The following is a 27,523-nucleotide window of genomic DNA, read 5'->3' on the forward strand; positions in this document are numbered from 1 at the left end:
TCAGGGCACAGGCCCAGTTTGTGGGCTTGATCACCAGTGTGGGGCATGCAGGAGGCAACTGATCAAAGATACTCTCTCATTATTGATGTTTCTATCTCTCTCTCCCTCTTCAAAATCAATAAAACTACATTAAAAAATACATATCTATCAATGATTGAATCTATAAAACAAAATAAGCAAATGAGCAGAAGAGAAACAGACTCATAGATACAGAGAACATTTTGACGGTTGCCAGATGGGAGGGGCTTGGGGGTACAGGTGAAAAAGGTGAAGGGATTAAGGAATACAAATTGGTAGTTACAGAAGAGTCACAGGTATATAAAGTACAGCATAGGGAATATAATCCTATATAATAAAAGCCTAATATGCTAAGTGTCAACCAATCAAAGCATAATACTGTATGCTAATGATATGCTAAGGCAGCTCAACCGCTCGCTATGACATGCACTGGCCACCAGGGGGCAGACACTCTGACTGGTAGGTTAGCTTGCTGCTGGTGTCCGGCAGATTGAGACTGAGTGAGACAGGCCAGACATGTCCTGGAGCCCTCCCCAGCTGGTCAACCTCCTGTGTCCTTCCCCAGCCCCGATCGTGCACTGGTGGGGTACCTCGGCTTGGCCTGTGCCCTCTTGCAATCCGGGCTGAGGGACCCCCACCCCCAAAAGTGCACGAATTTCGTGTACCAGGCCTCTAGTCAATAATATTCTTAATAACTATGTATGGTGTCAGATGGGTAGGAGATTTACTGGGATGATCACTTAATAAGTTATATAACATCTAGCCATTAGGTTGTACACCTGAAACTAATGTATAGTTTGTATGTCAACTTTAATTTAAAAATGATTAAAGAAAAAAAAGAATTCAGCAACTAGTAGGGGACAAAACATGACATTATTTCGTGAAACCAGTTTGTCAGGATGAACAGGAAATTAAATTGGGGGCTTTGGTGGTTTTGCTCCAAGAAGATGAATAACCTGAGCTGGATAACCTCTCCAGAGTGTCTGTGCCAACATGGAGAGCATAGCCTACAAGGATTCTCAAACTTGAGAAGTGGGTGGCTCATTGAAAGTGTAGATTCCAGGATTCCGATTGCTTGGTTCTGATTTGTAGACTTACCTGGGGCCCAGGCACCTGCATTTAAACATGCTCTGAAGCTGATTCTGGTACAGATGGTCTATGAGCCACACTGTGAAACACAGATAAAGTCAGAATTCTTTTTTAATGATTAAAAGAAAAACATGTTACAAATGCAAACACTAGCACTTCCTCTGGGTCACGAGGTCAAATTCCAGGCCCCTGCAGAGCCCGCCTTTGTGTCCCACCCACAATTCTCTACTCATTCATGCAACCTGAGATCCTGACCCTCACCTTTTATGGAGCTCCCCAAGCCCAGGAGCTGCTTAGATGGCAAGGAAGGCCGTGTGTGAGTCCAAAAGCTATTTTCTTTCATGCAAATAGTTCTGCTAGAACACCATGTAACTATTGTGTTGTTTTGTTTTTCCGTGAAGTGGTAGGAAATAGGGGAATGTGATAGTCCTTTTTCTGGGTTCAGGAAGGAAGAAAGCAGTTAACTGACACGTAAGTCTGTGAGGTTGAATTTTTGCACATGCACGGCAACTTATAAACAAACATTTTAAAAATACTTTCCCCAAACAGTTGAAATGTAATTTCTTCTGCCAACATTTGCCATGTAATAAATTAAAGTGACCAAGGAAATATCTACCATAACTGGTCATAAGTAAAAGGCTACTCAAGAAGCTGCAGAACATATAAACAGCCCTTTTCCAATCCTAAGAAGTGGGAGACAGACAACCAGTCCAACTGGTGCTCGAATATGTTTACAAGAATGAAGTCCATTTTCTTTTTATCTTTCTTTTTTGGTCAAAAGTCATTTTCCTAAATTGTTGTTTTGCATGTATATGTCCCCCAAAATGAATGTGTTTGAAGGTTATGTAATTCATCAGCTTTTTCCTGCTTACTCCGAGTTTCAGTTGAAATTGAAAGCTGAGAACAACAGCTAAGGAGTACAAGTTCTAAAGAGAGAGGTGTTGGACATGCCAGCTTAGGACTTGCTAAGAGTGGCCAAATGTGATCGTGTGACCCTCAGCCTTTTACCTGCCTTCAGCTTGTCTAAGGAAGGAGAGATATTTGGTGGAGAAAAGAGGCTTTCTTTGAAGAGGGTTGTCCGTTAGGAGAATGGGCTCTGGACTGCCCATGTATCCCAAGCCAAGTGAAGGAAGCAGCCAGAGTACCTCTCAGAGCTGGGGGTGTGGTGTCAGTAGAGGAAAGGGACAGCTCACCTAGTCCCCACCTAGGTGCTCGCTGAGGTGCAGCAGTTCTCCTACCAGAGCCAGGAATCTACATGTGACCACAAGAGTTTGAGTGTGGACATGAAGACAGATGCTGCCTGATCTTCTAGGTTTCAGTGGGGATGGGGAGTGAGGGAGGTAAGCCTGTACTATGTATTCAGGGGGGCAAGTGGACACCAGAGAAAGAAGCTGGCACAAGAGAAAGAACTGTGTGGGGATTAGACAAAGAGTGCATTAGACAGAGTGTATGTGGTCATGGAGAAGTCCTTCAAAGTACCTACAAATGTTCCTCACGAGGAAAACAAGCCAGCCTTTGAGCTTTTTCAAAGATAGAGAAGGCATTCGATGGTCAAGAGAGATGTTCTAACAGTTGGTTTAATAATCACAATTTGCCCCCTTTCCTACCATCCTTCCTCCCCTCCACCCCTTTCTCCCACAGTCGATAGAATCCCGGAGGACAGGAGAGGATGTGGAGTCACACAGACCACAGTCCCCTTTCCTGAATCCAGGGTCTGAGCATAGGTTAGACATGAGCTAGGAAAAGGGAAGAAGGTTTGAACTGGAGGAGAGAGCAAAAGTCTGGCCTGACTGGTCACATTTCCCAATTACTGGAAATAAGAGTGTTCTAATGCTTGGACAGGTAAAGCCAAGTTGTCTGCCTGAGATACTGTCTCAGGGCAGAGAAGGAAAAAGCAACAGGACATCTGACGTTAGTGATAGAGGAAAAACAAAATAACACAAATGTATACTCCCTGCTCGAATCCTCCTGAGTCCTGCCCACTTATTAAACCAGATACCTTTGCAATGTGCACTGGCAGCAAAGGATAGAAACTGAATAAGGCCATTGCTGTCAGCAGATAACTTGCACAAGTAGGACAGGATTCCTTATTGAGAAAAGAACCTGTCACTTGTTCTCTGATTTCTCAGCCTGCACCAGACTAAGAAGAAGGCTGGGCCCACTGACTCTTTTGCCTCAGGGAGGTTTGTGTTTTAGAGTAGAAAGCAAAATAAGAGGAAGACAATTTCTCCTATTTTTTGTGTGAAAGCTTTATAATTTTTTAAAAAATATATATATATATATATATTAGATATCTAGTTTTAAAAAAAAAGGCAGAGAAAAAAGAGCATCTGTGAGAGGGCTCCCAAATGGAAAGGGGGTAAAATTCAGCTGGATCCAAGGGTAATTGGAGCCTGTCCCTCCTTCCAACAGCACCATAAACAGGAGGACAGAATTAGGGGGGAAGAATGGACCATGGAGAGAGGGTACATCCCAGCCAGTGGGCTCCCTTCAAGAACCGCAAAGGCCTGGATAATGAGACCAAATGATGGGCTAGAAACTAAAGGCTCATAATCCTCAGTCTGGGCTCAGTGGTACCATTTAAGCTCCTTAAATTTTAATTCATCCCTAGGAAAGATTGACTTCTCCAGTAACCTGAAGGTATTTGGACGTGGAATCAGATATAATACTGTTTTTTTTAATTGGCATTTATTGACCATCTGAATTTGTAGTTGAAAATTCATATCCACTACAGGAGAAGAAACAGCCAGCTGTAAATGTCTTGATAAATGCGACAAGAGAGGTATACGTCAAGAGGCTCAAGGAAAAGTTTCCCAAGAAATCCCTCTATGGAGGAGACAGGATTTTGGGATAAACTTTGCATGACTCACAGGACTCCAAACGGCAGTAGCGGCGGAGGGGTGAGTGGAAGGCATCTGGTGTCAGAAAAGCACGGAGATGGAAAAGTCCAAAGGAAACTGTGTATAGAAGCACTTTACGGTAGTTATTCATAGAAGATGCTACGGAAGATCAGGGATGAGAAAGGAAATTGGGTGGGACTTGAATGCGAGCCTGAGGGTTTGTATTTATTTTGGCAGCAACAGGAAAACATTGACAGTTTTTAAGGAGTAAGGTGGCATGATGAGGGCCGAGCTTTAGAAAAACGTAATCTGGCAGAAATATACGGGATGGATGGAAGGAGAAAGTGACTGAGATGGGATGGGAAACAGGAGGCTGTTGCTGGAATCCAGGTGACAGGTCATGAAGGGCGTGACAGAGTGGCAGTGACCTCGGATTGTAGGAAGGCTGTGAAAGACATTGAGGAGTTAGATCTTCCACCTGCATGGGTGTGAGACAAGATGGACTTTTAGGCATCAAGCCCAGCTGACAGGAAATATCGTACTGCTATTATAGAAGTGGGAAATAGTGGAAGAGGAGCTAGTTTACAGTGGACAAGTTCTAAACTTAAATTCGTTTAACCTGATATCTGGATTTACAACTAGGTAGAGATGTCAGGAGAGAGGAAGAGCCTAGAGATGAAGAGTGAGGAGTGCCTTAATAGCAAAGTTTCCTATATTCCTTAGGGGATGTTTCAGAATGATTTTGGGACAGGGAGGGTAGAGCTGGGCTGTGGCAATGGAGGCATGGAAAAATGAAGTGTGGAGCAGGGCAACACACACACACACACACACACACACATGCACACACACACGGCTTGGTCCAGATAATGAACCCGAAAAGAGCTGGTTAAAGAGTTTTCTGGTTTACTTGGAACTTACCCTCATTGCCTGCAGTGTTGTCCCTGGGCCCCTATGTCTTTCCCAGCACCTTTCAGGCTCCCTGTCCCGTGGATTTTCTCAGTGGGATGCATATACTCCTGAGAGGCAACTAGACTTCCTGAGTTTGGAGCGGCTCTGCCACTTTTGACTTGGGTGAGCACTTCTTTAGCCCACTGGTCTCAATTTTCTTGCCCCCCCAATTGTTTTAATAATAAAATGAAAATGAAATTTGTAGGGTTTTTCTTGTAGAGAAGAAATGAGATAGTGCCTAACAAAGCACCCGATAGAGTGACTAGTAAGTATTAAGCCCCCAACAAACATTGTCCCCTCCCTGCTCTTCTGCCCGGTACCTGTCAGTAGTAGTTGCTGGTAGAGATGAGGGCCCCTCGCCGGAGCAGCTCTGAACTGCACAGAGAGGAATGAATGGAGACCTACAACCCTATTCAGCCCTACAGATGGCAGCTCCATTCTTTCAGTTGCTGGGGCCAAACCCTGAAGTCATCACAGATGCCTCTCTCGCTCTCACATCCTACACACATCCTCTTCGGCAAGTCCTTCTGGCTTCAGGCTTTACCATCAAAGGGTGGCTGGGACCTGACAGCTTTTCACCGCCTCCGCAACAGCTACACACCCGTCCACCAGACTCTGCCCGGATTACTGCAGTAGCCTCCTACTTGCTCTCCCAGCCTCTACCCCTGCCCGCACCCCACCCCACCCCACCCCACTGTTTTCCACACAGCAGCTGCAATGATCCTTGTAAAATATAAATCAGATCACACTCCTCTTCTGCTCAAAACTCTCCAGTGACACGTCATCTCACTGAGGATCAGATCCCAATGCTGGACCACGTTTGGCACAAACTCACTCTGGCATCATCCCCTGCCTCTGTCCTGCCCCTCTGACCTGCCTACAGTGTCTGCACAGGCTGGGCCCCCGCTGTTACCCCGCCCTTTGAATGTTCTCCCTGAGATCCTGTACAGCTCCCTTAGTCTCTCTGAGCTATCTCCCAATCTCTTTAAAAAAAGGAAAGAAGTCCTCCAATCTCATTTCGTCAGAAAAAGCCTCTCTCTCCCCCTTGGACAAAAAAGCAACCTCTCCTCCCCCTTTACTTTTTTCTGTCCTGCTTTATCTTACCCTTCCTAGCATTTACCATGGCCTGCATTACGTGTTTACTCACTTAGTTGTTCTGTTGTGAATCTTCACCCGAGGATATTTTCCCATTGATTTCTAGGGAGAGTGGAAGGGAGGGGGAGAGCTAGAGAGACACGTCCATTGTTTGCCTCCTGCAGGCGCCTGACCAGGGCCAGGGATGAGCCTGCAACCGAGGTACATGCCCTTGACCAGAATTGAACCCGGGACCCGCTGCTGGGGCTCGTTGTTTTTTTAATCTCTTCTCACTAGACCGATAGCTCTATTTTCATATCCTCTTCTGTTTCCAGTACCTGGATGGACATGGGGCCTCATTTCTTTTAACCAAGAAGAATATCCCTGGATGGACCTCCTGAAAAGCCCCTCCGGGACTACTGCTCTCACCCCAGGCTCCCGCAAGGCATGGTGGCTCCTTGTCATCCTGGGGCGTTTGATTACTAGTGTCTCCTCAGAGAGCTCTGAAGTGGTTTAAACCCTCTGGCCCTCGCCTCTGTCCCAGGACAGGCATCCCTGGCTGTTTGGCAGTTCGCTTTCTGCCACTTTGCTTTTATAAAAGACCTACATTAATACCTGTGTTTGCTAACGGAAAAAAGTCCAAAGCAGATTTTTGCTTTTATGAAAAAGGGGGAGAGGGGAAAATAGCATTCAACCTTTGTTTTGCAACGAGCTGTGGTGGCTCCTCTCACCTCCTCCCGGAACCACACTCAGCATCTCAGCATCAGGCCGCTGTGCTCTGAGCCGTGTCTGTGAGCACCTGGGCTCTGCCTCTGCTAATGTGGTGCATCTGGTAGCCAGATGTGCCCCGAGCTCTCAGGAAAGCCCTGGGTATCAGGAAGAGCTCGTGAGGGTGTGAAGCTGGACATACGTAAGCATATTTGGGGTGATTTGGTAGGTTATAGTTTGGGTCTTGGAACACGTAAAAATATCTCATATAAATGTGATAGTAATTGATTTTCCGCTTTTTGCCATTTTGGGTTATGAAAGGTTTCATAGGAATGCTCTACTTTCGGAAAGCGAGGGATACCTGTGGCTGTTTCTTTCATTTTTAGATTTTATTGGTCTGTGGACTCTTTTCCTGACTGTGTTGCCATTGGCATGTGAGCCCCATGAGGGCTGGACTGGTGGCCTTCCCTCGGAGCAGGCAGCTTTGGCACAGCGGCCTGCACACAGACAGAGTCACTGCTGTTGGTGGGATGGTGAGTGCACGCGTGTGCGTATAGTGGGAGCGGGAAGAGAGCGTTTCCGTCAAAGGAAAATCTGGTTGTACTTGCTTCCAGCTTCGGAAGAGGTGGCATCGTTCTCATGAGGAAGAATAGACTTATGCTGCTCCCTTCCCAGTTAAGGAGATTGAAAGAGACTGATTTCTCAGCTTCTGTGGGTGCTCTGTGCTGGGAGGACAGATATCCCAAGAGAATGGCCTATTGTTCGAGGATCGCCTTAGCTGGTAAGGATTTACCAAGGGCGGCTTTCACGAGTTCAGAGCAGTGAAGCGGAGAATAAAACTGTTCTGTGTGAAAATGAGTAGTGTGTTAGCTGGCTAGGGCTGCCATAACATAATACCACAGACTGGACGGCTTACACAACAGGTATTTCTCACAGTTCTGGCGCTAAGGGGTCTAAGAGCAAGGTGTTGGCCTCTCTCTTTGGCTTGTAGTTTGCCACCTTCTCCCTCTGCCTTCCCATGGTTGTTCCTTTATGTGTGTCAGTGTCCTAATCTGCTCTAGGGCCCACTTTAATGACCTCATTTTAACTTAATTACCCTTTGAAAGACTCTATCTTCTCCTGTGACTGGCTTATTTCACTTAGCGCAATGTCTTCCAGGTTCATCCAGATGAACCTGCACTTGGCTGCTGCATATTGTAGGATTTCCTTCTTTTTAAGGCTGAATAGCTCCAGTGCATGTGTATAAATACCACTTTTGGTTTATCCGTTCAGTTAGGTTCTTTCTGTATTTTTGCTGTTATGAATAGTGCTATAATGAACATGGGGGTGCAGATATCTCTAGGAGATCTTGATACCAATTCTCTTGGATATAGACCCAGAAGTGGAACTGCTGGATCCTAGGGCAGTTCTATTTTTAATTTGTTTGAGGAACCTCCATTATGTTTTCCATAACAGTTGCACTGTTTGCATTCCCATCAACAACATAAAAGGGTTTCAATTTCTCTACATCCTTAACAACAGTTGTTTGTTGTCTTTCTTTTTTTTTTTTTTTTAATAATAGCTATCCCAACAGGTGTGAGGTGATATCTCATTTTGATTCCACTTATATAAGGTATCTAAAATGGACTCATAGAGTAGAGAGGTCATTATAGGGGCTGGGGGAGGGTAATAATTTGCAGTTGTCCAATGGATATAAACTTTTAGTTATAAAGATAAATAACTTATAAAAATCCGCTATATAGTATAGTGCCTATAATTAAAAATACTCTGATGTGCACTGACAGCTTTGTTAAGAAGGTAGATCTCAAATTACATGTTCTCACCACAGACACCCACACGCACACACACAAAAGGACGGGGGCAGGAGGAAGCTTTTGGAGGTGATCAGTATGCTTATTCCCTTAATTGTGGTGATAGTTTCATGTGTGCAAACCCATCAAATTGTATATATTAAATATGTGTGCATTTTTGTATATCAATTACACTTCAATAAAACTTTTTAAACAGAGCCTATCTTCAAGCACAGTCACATTCAGAGGTACTAGGAAGCTGGGTCTTCAACATATGAGTTGGGGGAGGGACACATTCAGCCCATAATGAACAGGTATCAGATTGAGGCTGGGAGCATGAGAATAAGAGACAGAGGGGGGAAGATGGAAGCCCCACCCCATGGAGGGGACCAGGGATCCTGTGGAAGGGGCAGTCAGTGTGGTAGCGCCTGCTAGGTGTCTGCCCTCCTTCCAGAGAAATAGTGTTGGGCTGGGCATGTGGCCTCTAAGCTAGAGGCTGCATGTTGTAGTCACCCTGTGTGTAGGTGTGGTCAGGGACTAAGGAATGTGAGTGAAAGTGATGTATGGAATGTCTGTACTTAGGAAATCCTGACCCTCCTACAAAGGCATGTCTGTGGTTTCCCCTGTCTTTGGACGTAATTGGAGGCAAAGAAATGTGGACTTGAAGAAGTTTGGAGGCTCAAGACTTCCTGCAGGCTCAAGATCAACCATCCCACATAGAAAAAGAAAAGAAGAAAATCTGGTCGCCCGCATTCCCACTCTGTTTTCTGTGAATGGTAGCACCTCCTTCTCTGCAGCCCAGCTATGACTGAAGTCAAGGACCAGGCCCCAGGGGGAGGCAGGGAAACAAATGCAAGGAGCTTGGGCCTCTGCACCACCATGTGGAGCTATCACACCTATCGACTACTCCCCTCAAGACTTATGTGAGCCCTAACTGGTTTGGCTCAGTGGATAGAGCGTCGGCCTGTGGACTGAAGGGTCCCAGGTTCAATTCCGGTCAAGGGCACGTACCTTGGTTGCGGGCACATCCCCAGTAGGAGGTGTGCAGGAGGCAGCTGATCGATGTTTCTCTCTCATTGATGCTTCTAACTCTCTATTTCTCTCCCTTCCTCTCTGTAAAAAATCAATAAAATATATTTTTTTAAAAAGCCTTATCTGAGAGTGAAATAAGTGTCCTCATCGTTAGTTCCTGTATTTGGGGGATTGTCCTGCCAGTACCCTAACTAATGCAGACAGCAAAATCTATTTCTAGTCCCCATGATTAATGTGTTTAAAAAACCCCAAAAACTCTTGTTATGAAAACTTTATAACTTAAAAATAAGAAAATGGTATAATTAACCCATTGTAATCATCTAGTTTTGGACTTTACTAACTTTTCAGCACATTTATTTCATTTATTTTTTAAGAGGTTTCAAGAAGAGGCATATTTTATTTTAAATTATCTGTAAAACTGCTCAGCATTGTAAAACTATTGATTGTTTCAAAGTTCACTAAATGTCTGCTACATATGAACTTCTTCACATGTGTTGGTGAAAAAAAATCAGAAATATGTGCTGTTTGCCCCTTGTAAGGTGATGGTGCATGAAGAGAAGAGAAGAGAAGAGAAGAAGAGAGGAAAGGAAGGGAGAGGAGGGGAGGGGAGGGGAGGGCAGGGGGAGAGGGGAGGGGAGAGCAGGGGAGGGAGAAGAACCATAAGAAGTGGATGTTAGCTGGATTGAGACTTTAGTGGAACCAGGAAGTCCGAGCAAAGAGTGAGCACAGCCATGGAAGCAGCTTGGGTTTGCAGAAATTTTGGGAAAGCACTGAACTCTCCATAGAATGTAGGATAGGGACTCAGCTGGTTTAATTTAAACATCTCTATATATAAAAGCCTAATATGCAAAGTGTCCCCTCAGGAGTTCGACCGACTGAGAGTTTGATCACTCATTATGACATGCACTGACAGAATAAACCAGGAGCCGGCATGGAATGAAGGAAGGCCCAGCCAGCAGCCGGTAGCCGGCAGCCACTAGGGACCCTACCTGTGCATGAATTTTGTGCACTGGGCCTCTAGTTAAATATATAAGCAACTACATAGACTGGAGGACTTACGGACTTCAAAATGACAGCCTACATGTGTTTAGTACAGGGGTCCTCAAACTTTTTAAACAGGGGGCCAGTTCACTGTCCCTCAGACCGTTGGAGGGCCGGACTATAGTTTAAAAAAAAACCTATGAACAAATTCCTATGCACACTGCACATATCTTATTTTGAAGTAAAAAAACAAAACGGGAACAAATACAATATTTGTATTTGCATGTGGCCCGTGGGCCGTAGTTTGAGGACCCCTGGTTTAGTACATATATGCATAAAGCGATGGATGGAATAATGGACCTAGTACTGTACTACTGGGTACAATACCAACTTTGGAATTTAAACCCCAGGGGCCATCCTAGACGAGTGGTTGGCAAACCACGGCTCGCAAGCCACATACGGCTCTTTGGCCCCTTGAATGTGGCTCTTCCACAAAATACCACATGCAGGCATGCACGTACAGTGCGATTGAAACTTCATGGCCCATGCGCAGAAGTCAGTTTTCGGCCTGGGCGAGTCTATTTTGAAGAAGTGGAGTTAGAAGAAGTGGGGAGTGTCAATCGGTCGGGCGATGGGAGATGCAGCGCAGGCTGGCCACGGGATACACAGCGCGGGGGTGGGGGGAGGGGTGGGGGGGGGGGAGGCGCACGATTCATGCAGGAGTTGAGTGAGCCAGTCAGCAGTCTCATTGTGCGTGGTTAGTGCTAGCCGCCGCAAATCGAGCACGGGTGACAAAAGGACCTACTCAAAGCATAAAGTTACCTGTATTTTTCCAACCAGCTGCAAATCCTACAGGTATTTTTGTCATCAGTTTAAGAATTGTAATTATTTTGTGTTGGTGGCTTTATTATTATAAAATGAAACATTTTTTAGGTGCCCTGTTTGACATGACTACAAAGAAGAAGCAAAGAAAAACGGAAGACGAAAACTGTGAACTTAAAGTTGAATGGACCGAGACTTTCGCGTTTATTCAAAACTTAAATGGCTTTCCGACCTCTTATTTGTCAGGAAAAATTGGCGCATAACAAGAAATCAAATTTGGAGAGACACTTTACAACTAAATAAGTGTCATTTAGTACTAAATATCCTGTCGGTGATGCAAGAAAGAAAGCAGTTGAGGAACTTTAAAAGAGTCAAGAAAAATCAAGTTCTGTATTTAATTACTGGATGCAATCTTCCAACAATGTTAATATTGCAAGTTTTGTGGTTAGTCAAGAGATTGCTAAGAGAGGAAAACCATATACAGACGGCGAATACATAAAAAGTTGTTTTATAAATGCATCCAAAGAGCTATTTTGGGATTTTAAGAACAATGCAGATATTCTAAAAAAAATTAAAGAGTTACCATTGTCTGCTAAAACAGTGAAAAACACAACAGTCAAAATATCTTCGAATATAACCAACCAGCAAGTCAAAGATCTTAAATTGGTTTCAGCTTTATCAATAGCAGTTGACAAGTCTTGTGACATAAATGATACAGTGCAAGTTTCACTTTTTGTACAATTTATTTCATCTACAGGTCCTAAAGAAGAACTTTTAGGATTATTGCCACTCAAAGGTCAAACACGTAGAGAGGATATAGCAAATGCTGTAATTGAGTGCATTGAAAAACATCATATTCCACTCGATAAAATTGTCTCAATTTCAACAGACGGGTCGAAAAGTATGACCGGTGTAAGAAACGGGTTTGTTGCTATTTTGAAAGAAAAAATTAATCACGAGATACTTACTTACCATTGCATCATTCATCAAGAAGCACTTTGTGCGCAGACATTTCCAGAAGAAATTTGCAAAGTTATGGAATTGGTGATTAAGATTATCAACTCCATCATAGCTAAAGCTCTTAATCATCGACAATTTGAAGAATTTTTAGTTGAAATGGAGAGTGAGTACACAAATCTTCTGCTGCATAACAAGGTATGTTGGTTATCAAGAGGAAAAGTTTTGAAACGTTTTGCTTCCTTATTAACAGAAATTAAAGCATTTCTCTTTGAGAAGGGTGTTCGCTATCCAGAACTAACGAACGATCAGTAACAAAAATTTTACTTCATGGTAGACGTTAAGTCTCATCTAAATCAGCTTAATCATAAACTACAGGGGAAAGGAAACACAGTTTTTTCGGTTAGAAGAAGTTATTTCATTCGAAAACAAATTATCTTTTTTTGCTCAAGATTTTGAAAGAGAAACTTTGATTCACTTTCCAAGCCTGTTGAAACATCACCAAGAAAATAATTCTGATATTGACTTTTGCTATTTCAAAACAACACTTTGAAATATGAGGGAAGCTTTTCTCAACAGGTTTCAGGAATTCAGAAACAGCAAAGCAACGTTAGCCTTTGTTTAAAAACCTCTCAATGCTACTGTAACAGAATTAAATTTTTCTCCCTTTAATATTGACATTGGCAACTCTGAAATACAATTGCTGGATTTAAAAAACAACTGTGGAGCTCAAAATTTGAACGTCTTTGTGCTGATATAGAAATATTGGAGAAAAACAAATGTGAACTTAGTTCACAGCACAAGTGGCTTTGAAAGACCTGGAGATATATGTTGATTTTTAACACCTGGAATAGTATTTCTGACTCATACAATCAACTGAAAAAACTAGCGTTTGCTGTTCTTTCCTTATTCGGGTCTACATATTTATGCGAACAATCATTTTCAAGCATGAACCTTATCAAGAGTAAATTGAGAAGTCGTCTTATTGATGAGAACCTGGAATCGTGCCTAAAATTAAAAACAACAACATACAAACCTACTTACCCAAACTTTCCAAGGAGATGCAAGGCCATTGTTCACATTAGTGTTTGTCAGTCATTGTCATGATTTAATTTTATGGATATTGTAAGGTAAATTGTAAGGAATTTAATTTTATCAATAAATAATATCATTATTAAGTATGATATCAAGTTTTATTCAACATACCTATAGTTTAACTAAGGTAAACTTAGTTTAAGTAAAGTTTATTAAGTTACTTTTAGGGAACGTTGTGGAGTGAAAGAAGATGTAGTGTTGAGGATTGAGAAAGGTATGTTGAGATGGTTTGGACATATAGAGAAGATGAACAAAAGTAGATAGACAAAACAAGTATACAAGACGAGTGTGGATGGGAGAGTTGGAAGGGGTTGACCTCAGCAAACGTACCTCAGTGGACCTACCTATATAGTTTAAGTTTAAAAAATTTGGCTCTCAAAAGAAATTTCAGTCGTTGTACTGTTGATATTTGGCTCTGTTGACTAATGAGTTTGCCGACCACTGGCTTGCAGAATAAAGGGTCCTGAGTTCAATTCCAGTCAAGGGCACATGCCTGGGTTGCAGGCTCGATCCCCAGTAGAAGGCATGTAGGAGGCGGCCAATCAATGATTCTCATCACTGATGTTTCTCTCTCTCTCTCTCTCTCCCTCTCCCTTCCTCTATGAAATCAATAAAAAATATATTTTAAAAAAATGAATAAGACCTTCCTGTCCTTGAAGAGTCCACAATCTAATTAGAAAAGAGGATCAGAGTGATTATTTCCATCCAATATGACTAGATTAGAACCATGACAGAGATAAGCACAGGATAGCACTGGGCCCCACAACCTTTTTTTTTTTTTTTTTTTTACCAAAACGCTTTTATTTACACATTAGTCGCGGCGGATGACGCTGACCCTCACCTGCTGAGTGCACCTGAGTACGGAGCACACCTCTCCCAGGGTAAACTGAGGCATCAGGTGGGGCCTGGGCTTTCCTCAGTCTGGGCAGGGGGACCCTCTGCCTGGGGTCCCAGTACAGTGGACTGTCCGCTGTTAAACACGCAGGAGTCCTCAGAGGGCCAGGCTGACCAGCAACGCTGCTAACCTGTGCCCCACGCCAGCCGCCCAGCCCCCTGGCGAGCAGGGGGCTCTCCCCACTGCGTCTGCAGGCCCCACAGTGCACACCCGCGTGAGGCAGAGCTCACAGCCCGGAATGGTCCATGCCCACGCACACGACTGACAGGTCAGGGTGGGCTGAGGCGTGGGAGGTGGCACCTGCCCAGGGGACCACCCTGGGAATCAGCTCAGCCCACCACCCACCCCATGAGCACCCGCTCTGCCTCCAGGAAGACACGGGTCCCGACGATCCCAGGGCCAGGCTTTCTGGCCGACCAGGCGGTGTCCTCCCAGGGGCCGTCCACTCTCCAGCGTCGGGGACGTGTCAGAGGCCGGCTGGGGTGGGCAACGCAGAGAGGGGCACCTCCAGGGCCGGGGCTTGGTGGCCGGTGCCGGTCTGGACTTGCTGTGGTCCAGCTGCTCCAGCTTCTCGCTGAGCTGGGAGTAGAGCTCCTTCACCGCTTCGCCACTCTGGCCGCTGGGTTCCAGCACCTTCTGCAGGGCCTGCAACCTGGTGGGCGCCATGCGGTGGTGCAGGTGGAGGAGGAGCCGCAGCACGTGCAGCTGCACGTTCTCCTTCCTTGGGGAGGCGGTGAGCAGGAAGCCGTCGAAGAGGCTGCTGCAGAAGTCCTCCAGGGCAAACTCCTCGGCCAGCAGTGCCAGGTTCCCCGTGAGCAGGTGCAGGAAGATGTCACCGAAGGCCAGGTCGCTGAAGGTCTCCACGAGCCCGGGCAGCAGGCGGAGGAGCGCGTTCTTGTTCCTCTGCTTGGTGATGTGCAGCACGTAGTAGAGCCCCACCTCGCAGGCCATGCGCTGCTCCTGCAGGAACCTGGTGAAGCTCTCGGGAAGAGCGCTCGGGTAGGCGGCCGGGGCCCGCTCCTCCACCGGGAGCTTCTGGTCCACGTTGAAGGCGAAGTCGTCCACCATGAAGGACATGAGCGTCGGCAGGAACTTGGTGATGAGCTCCACCTCCATCCTGGGCTCCTTGAAGACCTGGCTGTCGATCATGTCCCAGGCCCCCTGGCCCAGCGCCAGGAGCCTGAGCAGCAGCAGCAGATCAGGGCTGTCCCTGGGCAGCGTCTCCTGGCTGACCAGCTCCTGCAGGTGCCGGAGGGTGCTCAGGGACAGCGTGTTGATGGCGAAGGGGTCACACAGGATCATGGACAGGTCCCCCAGGACTTGCTCCTGACCCTTCTTCACTCCGTCGAGAAACCCCTGCAGCTCCCGCGCCCGCTTGCTGTCCACGAAGCGCTCCCGGATGCAGGCGTCCAGGCACCAGGCGAACTTGTGGCATGGGTCCACCGAGCAGATGTCGCCCACGTCCAGGTCGTGCAGGGACATGAGCAGCTCGGCGCGCAGCGTGCAGTAGTGCGCATTCCGCGTGCGCAGGAAGAGGGTCCGCAGGAACTGCAGCACCATGTTGTACAGCTTCACGCTCTTCCCCACCATCTGCGTCAGCTTCTGCACCACCTCGCCCTGGCGCCGCGTCCGGGGGGAAGGACTGAAGAAGTTGTGCAGGACGGAGAGCTCCGTGCTGAAGAGCGCGCACTCCTTCTCCAGGATGTACTGCTTCAGCAGCGGGGCCACCTCGTCGCCAAAGAGCGCCTGGTTGTCCTGCCAGATCTGCCTCTTCACCTCCATGGCGCAGGCCCGGTACAGCTCCTTGTCGGCCATGACCAGCTTCAGCTTCTTCTCAGGGACCCTGGGCAGGTGTTTCATGACGCACATCACCACCGGCTGCAGCGACGGCATCTTCACCAGCGAAAAGCTCTTCTCCAGCAGGTCTTCCAGCTTCTTGTACCTCTCCTCCGCCTTCCCTTCCGCGGCGATGGCCGACACTCGCTCCAGCAGCTTCTCCCGCAGCTCTTCGAACACGGACTGGTGGAACTCCAGGCGCGGCGTCCCGTGCAGGTCCAAGAAGGGCAGGGCCGTCTGCAGGGAGGGCAGCAGCACGCCGTTCTCTGTCTGGAACTGCTCGATGGCCTTGAGCGGTTCCGTGCAGTTGGTGAGCATCTCCTTCAGGTCCTCGCCATTGGCCACGCTCAGGTCCTGCAGCCCCGCGAACAGGGCGGAGGCCCCGGTCCCAGGCCGGCTGGACGCCCCATCCCCACCACGCTCTTCAGGCGCCGCCGCAGGCCCCCCAGCAGCCTGTTCGCTAGGGCCGCCTGAGCTCCTCTCCCCGGCGCCCTCCAGCTGGGCAGGTCCCTGGCCCCAAACCACCCCCTTCTGCCCCGGAAACGGCAGTGGCGCGGAATCCCTTGCTGATCCAACAGAGTATGAGAACCTTTTTCCTGGATTAAAAGAAGCCTTTGTTGTGGAAGAATGGGTGAAGGAAACACATGCTGACCTGTTGCCAGCTAAGCAATACCCACTTGTCACGCCAAATGAAGAAAGAAATGTAATGGAAGAGTCAAAAGGCTTTCTATTGGGGTCCAACGGTTCCCAAAGGTGTGGACAGAGCCGGTGAAGAAGGAATGACACGGAGACAGCGTTCAGTTGATCAGCATAGTTGGGTTCTCTAGCCAGGATCTCCAGCCAGGTTCTGTGTTTATTGTCTTGTTACATCTGTATTTATACCAGTTGATTTTAATCCTATCAATTCTATTTCAAAGGTTAGGGCGTTTCTTATCTCCATTCCACGGTTACTCTATTGTTCTATTAAGCTACAAGGAAGTAACTGAAGGAGATTATCCTAAGTAAAGATTATGTAGCTTAAGCGTGATTGTAGTTAAAGTGATTAATTACCCGCCTGGCACTTAGTTAAGGGGTTTTATTCCTTCCCTAACTCCAGGGAAAAATCCTCACCTGGGGAAACAATCTTTCTCGGGCAGGTGGTCCTGTTTAAAACACATAGGGTTAAGAGGGGGAGCAAACATATGCCATATATGCCAGGTCCCTTGAAACATAAGCTGTGCAGATGTTTCTTCCTGCAGCGACAGTGTCAAGCAGCAAGGGTGGATTGGCTTCCGGCAGCTTTTAGCCCTCAAGATCTGCACCTCAACAGGAACTTGATGGGAAACCTGCTTCTCCTACTCCAGTTATCATAGACTCCCACACAGCCAACAAAGAAGGAAAGAGTTTACTTGAACTAGAAGATTTGGATAATTTGGATTTAGAAGATATTGACACAACAGATATCAACCTGGATGAAGAGATTTTGGATGATTGAATGTAATGTTTCCCATTTACAGGACTAAACAGATTATTATGGACAGGTATTAATTGTTGCCCTGACCGCAGTGCTCTGGGACTCTGAGAAGAAACTCCTTAAATTGTATGTAAACACTGCTGTGCCCTCCTGGTCTTAGGAAGTTTGTATGGCATATACATCACTGTGTTTCCTTGTCTACTAAAATAGACATGGACTTTGACTTTTTTCATACTGTCATTAGACCATATCTCATAAAATCTTTTGAGTTAATGAAAAAAAAAAAAGAGAGAGAGAGAGAGAGAGAGAGAGAGAGAGAAGGGAAAGAAGGGAGAGAAGGTAGGCCCTCCGGAATGAGGCCCAGAAATCAGGATTTTAAAAAGATTCCCAGGTGATTCTACTGTGCAGCCAAGGTTGAGAACCACTGACCTAGATAATGGAAACACTGGACAGGGCTAGTTTAAAGCAAAGATAAACCCTTTACTAAAGAAGTTATATGCCTTGGGCATGACTACCCACCATGACCGGCCCAGATAGAAATTTATGATTAGATCACTCTGTGAGGTTACTTTCCATGGAACCCTTTTTTTCATCCACATTCCTTTAGGCAAATGATTGTCAGGGGAGGAAAAATAATTTCCCCTCTACTCTTCTAGGTTCTTGGCTAAGACACTCTAGTAATAATAGATTAACTGGGGGGGGGGGGGGGGAGGGGGAAACCAACAGAATGTTTAATAACTTATATATCTCCTGTATACTAGATATCTAGAAAAGTTGAGTATTTCCCTCAAATGGTCCAGCTACCATATTAAATAACATCTTCAGCTAAAGACAAAAGAAAATATTATGGGTTCAGGGAGTTGAGTTATGGGAGGTTACCTGTAGGAAGCGGCTCTAGGGTCAAGCCTCGGGCTGACCTGTGGCAGGGCCACAAACAAGTCCCAGTCTGGAGGGCAGAGCTCTCCTAACATAATTAAGCCTGACTTTGTAGCCCTCCCTAATTCCTTCCTAAGTAGCTAATGAGCTGTGGAAGGTGCAGCAAGTGTTGCCAAAACAAGAACATTTGTATACATGTTAATCTACCTTTGTTTTAATCAGACTATAGCATCGGCTTGCAGGCTGGGTCTTTTGTGTCCTCATCCAGGCATGGGAGATCCACCGAGCCCCAGCTGTATTCTCTTGTCTGTCTTTTCTTCAATCCTTCACTGCCCCTTCTCAGGTTCACCCTTGGCCATGCTGGCATGGCACAGTTACCAGGAAAAGCATAGTAAACAAGGTTGTTATGCAGATTTAAGTTGCTTAATAAGCGTTTTTAGAGATTTAGGGTCATCTGCCTCTTTCTCATACAGAGAGAAAGACAGCCTTACATATGGAGATTTTCCATATAAATGTAAGAACTTTTACTTGGCTTTCCAAGCTTCTTCTGCTTCTGCTATTTTAAAAATAATCCTTATGCCAAGGAAGCATATTTTGGAGTGACAAATTTGGCTCCCATTTATGATATTGATATTGTCTGATATTCAAAGAATTATTTTATCAGCCTGGTTATCTGATTTTCTTGGACTCATTATTCTTCTATGTGAAATAGCCTAAAATTGACTGTAAAATTTTTCTATTTGTTTGACTATAGTAGATGTAGCAACGGAAAACTCTCCCCTTTTTTTCTTCTAGGTTCTTTAGGTGGTCTAATGACCAAGTTTACAAAAGACACATTAATAGAAGAAAAACAAGTTTTGTGTATATAGGAGCCCCATAAAAATATGACACTCCCTGGCAGTAAGGTCTTAATACCATCCTGAGCAGAGGAGAAAAGAGTAAGGGTCTGAATCTTGAAAGGATAGGAAAATTATTCACAGAAAGATGAGAAGAGCGGAAGTTTGGTAAACAAAAGCTTGCCATGCTATCCAGATAAGGCCTAATGTAAAAAGCTATTTCTGGTAATAGCTCTTTTTCTGATACAGGATCCCTACCTAAATTCCCTTAGACCAGTGGTCGGCAAACTCATTAGTCAACAGAGCCAAATATCAACAGTACAACGATTGAAATTTCTTTTGAGAGCCAAATTTTTTAAACTTAAACTATATAGGTAGGTCCATTGTTATTAACTTAATTAGGGTAATAACAATGCTAAATACCTAAGCTGGCCTTTGCTAAAAACGTCCTCAATTTGATTGAGGTACGTTCACTGAGGTCGACCCCTTCCAACTCTCCCATTCACACTCGTCTTGTATACTTGTTTCATCTATCTCCTTTCCGAAAAGCGACTTCTGCGCATGGGCCACGAAGTTTCAATCGAACTGTACGTGTGCACCTGCACGTGGTATTTTGTGGAAGAGCCACACTCAAGGGTCAAAGAGCCGCATGTGGCTTTCGAGCCACCGTTTGCCAACCACTGCCTTAGACCAATAGGAAAGCAAAATCAATGGTGCACACCTGTCTGAATCCTCTGTCTTCTGACCCTTCATTCTAGAATTTCAGCTGGGGTCCTTCACCTGGGCCTGTATTGGACCTTCATTTGGCTTTGGCTTTGCATTTACTGACTCAGTTTCTGTCTGCACCTCCTCCCAACTGTGAAGGGGGCTGCACCCTATTCGAGGGGCTGATTTTCCACCTGCACGAGGTGTTTCATTTGCGTTATTTGGCCATTCTTCTCCCAGTAAGGAGTAACGAAATCCAGCGTGAGCTCTGAGGAGCAATCCCATCAGACCATGAGCATGTTCATTTCTTGATCCCTTACCAAACCAAAAGTGTGCATCATGTTTCCTGATACAAAAAGTCAGGATGAAATATCCAAATATAAGTACCATGTGCTTGAGAGGCAGGTGGGGGCCTGAGAAGATGGGTGCTGGTTTTCAAGTATTTTCTTCATGACTTTCAGGCTTTCCTCATTGAGGTACAAATCCCCAGTCATATATTCTGTTATGTCTAATTTTGAAATAATAAACCTATTATTAATAATAACCCTATTTTCTGAGACAGCACATGAATCTCAAGGTGGGTGCCAAGGCTTGTGATGAGTTTCCCAATGAGCCTGGATAAATTGCCCTAATTAAATTAATGGAGAAAACCAGATATTTAGGTGGTTATTGTGTTGTCACAATGCCCATGAATTGGATTGGGAGACCGTATAAAAATAGAAGAATAATTTTAGTTTGCCATATGTGGCAGTAAATTTCTCAAATTTGGTTATTCAAATCTCACTTCTATTTTAGGCACGCTGTAGATCCTGTGTAGAGGATCAGATTGCACAGATGAAGTTCTTGGCAGATTCTTTAAAGACCCTTCCAGGATTATCTGATTCTATAGAGGTCTGTGTCTTTCATTGTTCTTGACCAGTGATTTTCAACTGGTGGTTTGCAAGAATTTTGAAAACATGCAACATCTGGCTATTTAGTCAGGGACACTGACCTCTTTTCCCTGAGATTGTCAAATTAAAAAAAAAAAATGACAACAGCCAACACAACAATAGCTGTCTGGTGTGAATGAATCAAAACGATACATATATTTTTTGTCAGATTAGCAAAAAAATATATTTTTTGGTGTGCCACAGAATTTCAGTAGTTTGTGTGCCATGAGATGAAAAAGGTTGAAAAATCACTGTTCTTGGAAAACTGATAGTGATGTAACTAATTCCCATTTTTAGAAATACAAATGAATTTTGTTTAATGAAGTTGCATCAATTTCTACTCTTCGGAAGAGACCAGTTTTGCACCGGTCAGTAAATTCAATTCAGAATTGCTGATACCTATGTATTTGTTTTTCCTTTGGATTCTCCTTTGAATCAATTTTTGCTTCTTACTGGTTTCCTCAATAAATAGTGAAATAAAAAATCTTTGACACATTCATTTTATATTTGTATGAGTCACAATTTTTTTAATGTTTTTATTTATTTATTTATTTATTTATTTATTTATTTAGGAAAGGAGAGAAACATCAATGACAGAGAAACAGTGATCGGCTGCCTCTTACACTCTCTCTATTGGGAATTGAGCCTCAAACCCCAGCCTTGACCCAGAAATCAAACCAGTTACCTTTCGGTGCATGGGACGATGCTCAACCAACTGAGCCACACAGGCCAGGGTGAAAGATACAATTTTTAAAAATCACCTTTTAGCACCCTGATTCTCTAGCAACTTAGTTCATCCCCAAAAATAGGGTTGGCAAGGGGCAACTAAGAATTTACCCAGAAGAGACTAGTGAATGAGCTACTTATAAGGGCAAGATGTTTACCCTCCTTCCTGGACATAGAGGCTCCAGATTTGGGTTTAATTCGGTATTGAATTATAAAAAACACTATATGTTTGCACAGCCAAATTTGAGGACTGCTGTGATTCTCTTTTCAATCCTACATTTTAACTAGTTCACTTACATAACAAAGAAAATGGTAATAGCAGATGTCGTGATGGCCTTAGAGAAACAAGATAGAAAAACAAATACCATTGGATCTCTCTCTCTCTCTCTCTCTCTCTCTCTCTCTCTCTCTCTCTCTCTCCCCTCCCGCCACCTGTTCCTACTGTTAACTTCATTCTCCCAGGCTGCCTTCTCCACAAGTTTTGACTTACCAACTCTAGCATCTCAGTATCTCTTACTCATATCCTTTGTGGAAAAAAACAAGAGCACCATTAGCATAAGTTGTTTTTTTTTTCCAAAACTGTCGGCATGAGGAGTGTTCTAACTTGGGAAGGAGGGTGGAATTTTTTATAGTGCTTCAGCAGGCAGGGTCAGATGAAGTTCAGCTAGTTTCAAGAATACTTGTTCAAAGATGGTTCTAGGGAAAAGGAGGAATTATTCTCACTAATTAGCAGCCATTATTTGGACAATTTGGATTTACCAAGAGGAATGGGAGGAAGCATAAAGGGCTGAGGTCATGTGCAAATGAGGATGCAAAGTTACAGTGGACAATGGAAACTTTTCAGTCATCAAACCATAGACACCCTTTTCTCACATGCAGTTGGCTAAATCCTAGGAAAGGCTTATTGATTTGAGTTGGAACATATGCCTATCTATGAACCACTTACTGTGGTCAAAGAACAGGGTTAAAAACAAAGAGGCTGCTCTCAAGCCAGCCCAAAGGTTAGAGCAGGGGGAGGAGCAGCTCTTGAAAGGGAGTAGCCTAGACCTGGCCCATGAGAGTATCACAGTGAGCAGGGCAGCTCCCACCCTTTCTCTCCATTTGTGTCCATGATACCTTCCTTTTCCTCCTTCCAGGTGAACAGCTCAACTTTGTCTCTAGGGGACACTGCTTAAAGAGGAACACTCAGAGGACATTTTGCCTAATGAGTGTGAAGAGCAAACCCAGCCGCAGTGGTGAAAGCTTCTTCCGGAGCAGCCCCAAATAGAACTGCTGGAAGGCTGTGTTATTAAAGACAGAAACAGACTCAGCCCGAATGCCCAGACTTCCTCTTCTGAAATCCTTGGAACTTTTAAAATGATCATCACGGTCGCTTAGGGAAGAAAAACAAGTTTGGTTTTAATATACATCTGAATAGTGGCTGTGCTCTGTACCTCTTCTTTCTTTTATCTGTTTTTGGCAGCAAAACCCCTTTCAAGTATCCAATGCCCATTACCCCTTCCTTTTCCTATAAAAATAAAACATATCTGCCCAATGAAAAAAGTAAGTTACCAGTGAAAAAAATGAAGATTGAGAGAAAGAAAATATCTCCCCTTACCATTTATATTTTGCTAGAAGAACAAGTTGGTTACATATTATAGACTTTAAAGTAAAAATCACCGGAATTTGAATCCTGACTTCTCACTTACTTGCTCCATGACCTTGGGCCAACACTCAACCTCAATGTCTTAGTTCTCTTATTTCAAAAATGAAGATTAGCACCTACCTCAAAATGTTAAAGGATTATGTGTGTAAAGAACACACCATTGTATCTAAAATATATTAAAATTCAATACTTATTGTTTTTGATGATGATGAAGATGATGGTGATGATTATGAAGGAATTAAAACCTACTTATCTATATGTTTTCACACACCCCCATTAGTATTTTTATTTTTAAAGTAGAATTTCAGGATTAGAAGGGAACTCACAAATACTAGTAACATCAGCCAGTGGTCAAGCCTCTCTCTCTAAAGAAACCTCAGTTACTACAGGGCCAGGATGGGGGAGAAAGAGATGGATGGAGTTGAAGAAGGTGGTGAGTGAGCCAGGGAGCCAGGGACAAAGGAATCCTTGTTTTGGAGAGATGGGTCCAAGCTTTCTCTTTGTGTGTGTGTGTGTGTGTGTGTGTGCGCACGTGTGTATGTCCATGTGTACATTCAAGGGGTGTGATGACTAAACAGTATGTAACATGAAGAAATTATCAACATTGCCCTAACCGGTTTGGCTCAGTGGATGGAGTGTCGGCCTGCAGACTGAAGGGTCCCAGGTCCGATTCCAGTCAAGGGCATGTACCTTGGTTGCAGGCACATCCCCAGTGGGAGGTGTGCAGGAGGCAGCTGATCAATGTTTCTAACTCTCTATCTCTCTCCCTTCCTCTCTGTAAAAAATCAATAAATTATATTTTAAAAAAAGAAATTATCAACATTGACACTGATTACAGATGCTGGTGAATTAGCAGTGTAGAAAGGGAAAATAAAATATGGCTTAGCTGTGAAAAAGTAATACTAATTACAGTCATTTACATGAGCTCTTACCAGTTATGTTGAATTACCATGTAGCACAATCATAATCAAGTGTATCATTAAATATGTGCCCAGTTAACTTTCATGTAAGTTGTCTTGATTAGTCACCACCTCTGCTCCACTTAGACAGTTGCTCAGGGACACGTTGCTTAAAGTCCCCGATACTTCAGGGGCTATCGAGAGGGACCTGATTCCCTGGAGTTCCAGAAAAGACTGCAGGTTGCACTGACAGTTAACTCTAGTTTGAGAAAACAGTCCTCTCAATCACATTGCAATGCAGGGGGAAGGATCTGCACGAAGGATCTGAGGTCTTTCTCCCTTTTCTTTTCTACCAGAAGGTCTTCAGAGAGCCGAGGGAGCTTACCTCCCACAGCTGAGGACACACACACACACACAGCAAGAGATAGTAATAGATACAAAGAGAAATAGAGAAGGACATGAACACCAAGAGACAAAAAAGTTCAGAAAGAGACAGATTCAGAGAGGCAGACAGAGGTGGAGACAGAGGCAAGTAGACAGATGATATAAAAAGTGGGGTAAAGACAAAGACAGAGTCAGTTCAGTAAGGAGAGTATATTCACCATATGATTCCACTTACATGTGGAATCTAATGAACAGAATAAATTAACGAACAAAATAGAAACAGGCAAGGATGCCTGGCTGGTTTGGCTCATTGGATAGAGCGTCGGCCTGGGGACTCAAGGGTCCCAGGTTCGATTCCGGTCAAGGGCATGTACCTTGGTTGCGGGCACACCCCCAGTAGGGGATGTGCAGGAGGCAGCTGATCGATGCTTCTCTCTCATCGATGTTTCTAACTCTCTATCCCTCTCCCTTCCTCTCTGTAAAAAATCAATAAAATATATTTTTTAAAAAAAAGAAAAGAAACAGGCATGGATGCATGGAACAGGCTGACAGCTGTCAGAGGGGAGGGAGGGACTGGATGAAAGAAGGTGAAGGGATTAACCAAAGATCATATATGCATAACCCATCGACACAGACAACAGCGTGGTGATGGCCAGAGGAAGGGGGGGCCGGGGCTTAGTGGAGGCGGGCAAAGGGTGGGAAAATGGGGACATCTGTAATAGGGTCAACAATAAAAAATAAAGTTAAAAACAAAAAGGAGAATATACTCAGAGGCCTTTACTTGTTGTTTTTCTTGGATACTTCGGGAGACAAACGTATTTCCCACAAGCAGACCCAGCCAATCGTAGGGTCTCTCATTGTCTTAGATGATAAGGTTACAGGAAGAGGCGATAAAAAGAAGATAAAAAGAAAAGGGGAGGTAAGGAGAAGAGAGAGAGCTGGAGCAACAGAAGGAGAGATGGAGAAAGACACACAGAGGAATCAGGGAAAGAGAAGAGGGATGTGAGGGGGTTAGTGAGTCTGCTGGATGCTTGGCCAGTGCCCATCTAGTGAAAGGTTGTGGCGACAGAGAAACATGGGACACACGCTCATGTTTTCTTTTTGTTGTGATAAAAGTTCCAAGTCCTTAATGATTATTTCTTGGGCACCTACCATGTCCCCTGAACCAGGTGAAGTGTTTTTACCTATATTGACTCATTTGTCCTCAAGATGACACTATCTGGCAGATACTATCATGATGCCCATATTATGGAAAAGGTATGCAACTGGACCAAAGTCATCCAGGTAGTAAGTGAGATTAAAATTCTGATATTTGGCTCCAGATCCTGTGTTCTAAACCATAACATACCACCAACAAAGCTAGGTATGTAATACATAATAGTTAAGGAATCCATGATTTAAAAGCACTTTTGCTAATTATAATTTATTTCAAATTAACCTAATATGCAAGTCAATCAACCTTCCCAGAGCATAACATTTTCATTTCTGCCAAGACTGTAACACCGGTCAGCTCGGTGAGAGAAGCAGGGCAGAGCTGTGGTGTGTGGCTGACAGAGGATAGAAGCCTCGAGGGGTTGGTGACCTTATGACTGCCACACAGGGAGATGAGCAGGCTCCAGTGCCCCTCCTCCGTGGGTCCCACTTGCTGCAGTGAGTCTGGGTTCTGCTGCTTTTCTGTTGAGAGACCTTAAAGGGACTGGAATTTGGTTCCTCGGTGACTCCAATTTCCCCAGTGGAAACTCATGAAAAATATATTCATCAGCTTTCTAATCTCTATATATGAAGAGCCAGGGTCCGTAATGTCTGCAATGACCAAGGCTCCACTGAACACTGGAAGTCAGTGCTGGATTGCCATGGTGACCCAGCACTGACTGCAACCGGTGTGGTGCAGCGACCCAGCACTGACTGCTGAAAGGGCTGTGGATCAGGCCCGGAGAGAAGCCTGCAGAGAGAGAGGCAGGGTCTGATCTGCAGCCTCTGTGGCAGCTATTGATCAGCCGCTGCCTCTCTCTTTCTCTCCAGGCTTTGCCAGCAGCCATGCCTCTGTTTCTCTCTGGCCTGGGAGGGGGGGGGCTGCTGATCATCCCCACCTCTTTGATATGATCAGGCTCAGAGATAGGCCTGGAGACGCTGACTGGCATAGAAACCGACCAATCAGAACCTAATCTGGGTGAAGTGCGAGGAGCCTATGGCTGCCTCGGAGGCAGAGCTTTTGACCCTGATTGGCATAGAAACTGACCAATCAGAACCTAATCTGGGTGAACTACGAAAGCAGAACCTAAGGTAGGGGCTGAGGAGGGGTTTTAAGGGCAATAGCTGTTTGGTGTTAGGTGTAAGAAAGCGGTTCAATTTTTTAATGACCGGTTTGGCAGTATAGTGCATATGGCTGGCTATCAGTCCAGATATAGAGATTATGTGTTTTTGTCTGCCAAGAGCATCTCCTCCTGCTGAAAAAGGCCCCCCCCCCCCCGCATTTAAGCAATCCTATCCTATATAATCTATCTATACTAATAAAAGGGCAATATGCTAATTAGACTGGGTTGACCAGCCACCTTCCGGATGTCCGACTTCCTTCCGGACAAAGCCATGGTGGTGGGGGCCGAGGCAGAGGCAGTTAGGGGTGATCAGGCCAGCAGGGGAGGGCCATTGGGGGTGAGATCAGGCCAGCAGTGGAGGGCAGTTGGGGGGGAGAGCAGGCTGGCAGGGGAGGGCAGTTAGGGGCAATGAGTCAGGCAGAGGCAGTTAGGGGCAATCAGGCCAGCAGGGGAGGGCAGTTAGGGGCGAGATCAGGCCAGCAGGGTAAGGCCATTGGGGGGAGAGATCAGGCTGGCAGGGGAGGACAGTTAGGGGTGATCCGGCAGGCAGAGGCAGTTTGGGGTAAGAAGAGGCCCACAGGAGAGAGCAGTTGGGTCAAGATCAGGCCAGCAGGGGAGGGCAGTTAGGGGTGAACAGGCAGGCAGGCAGGTGAGTGGGTTAGGAGCCAGC

At 45.1% G+C, this 27,523-nt stretch overlaps 1 protein-coding gene and 1 non-coding gene across 2 annotated transcripts in view; one reads left to right on the forward strand and one right to left on the reverse strand.

Annotated features, from left to right (window-relative positions):
* The first annotated feature begins 9,059 nt into the window (after window positions 1–9,059).
* On the forward strand, window positions 9,060–9,187 carry LOC111824961. Its single transcript, XR_002828044.1, has one exon. It is a non-coding gene; the product is annotated as a small nucleolar RNA SNORA38 (small nucleolar RNA).
* Window positions 9,188–14,715: 5,528 nt separating this feature from the next.
* NELFB (negative elongation factor complex member B) overlaps window positions 14,716–27,523 on the reverse strand; it is an 18,028-nt gene continuing 5,220 nt past the window's right edge. The window contains 2 exon segments of the mRNA XM_014451421.2: window positions 14,716–14,774; window positions 14,777–16,697. Coding sequence (XP_014306907.2) covers window positions 14,716–14,774; window positions 14,777–16,697 — 1,980 coding nt within the window.

This window comes from Myotis lucifugus, unplaced genomic scaffold (assembly GCF_000147115.1).
Source record: "Myotis lucifugus unplaced genomic scaffold, Myoluc2.0 scaffold_9, whole genome shotgun sequence".
Lineage (NCBI taxonomy): Eukaryota > Metazoa > Chordata > Mammalia > Chiroptera > Vespertilionidae > Myotis > Myotis lucifugus.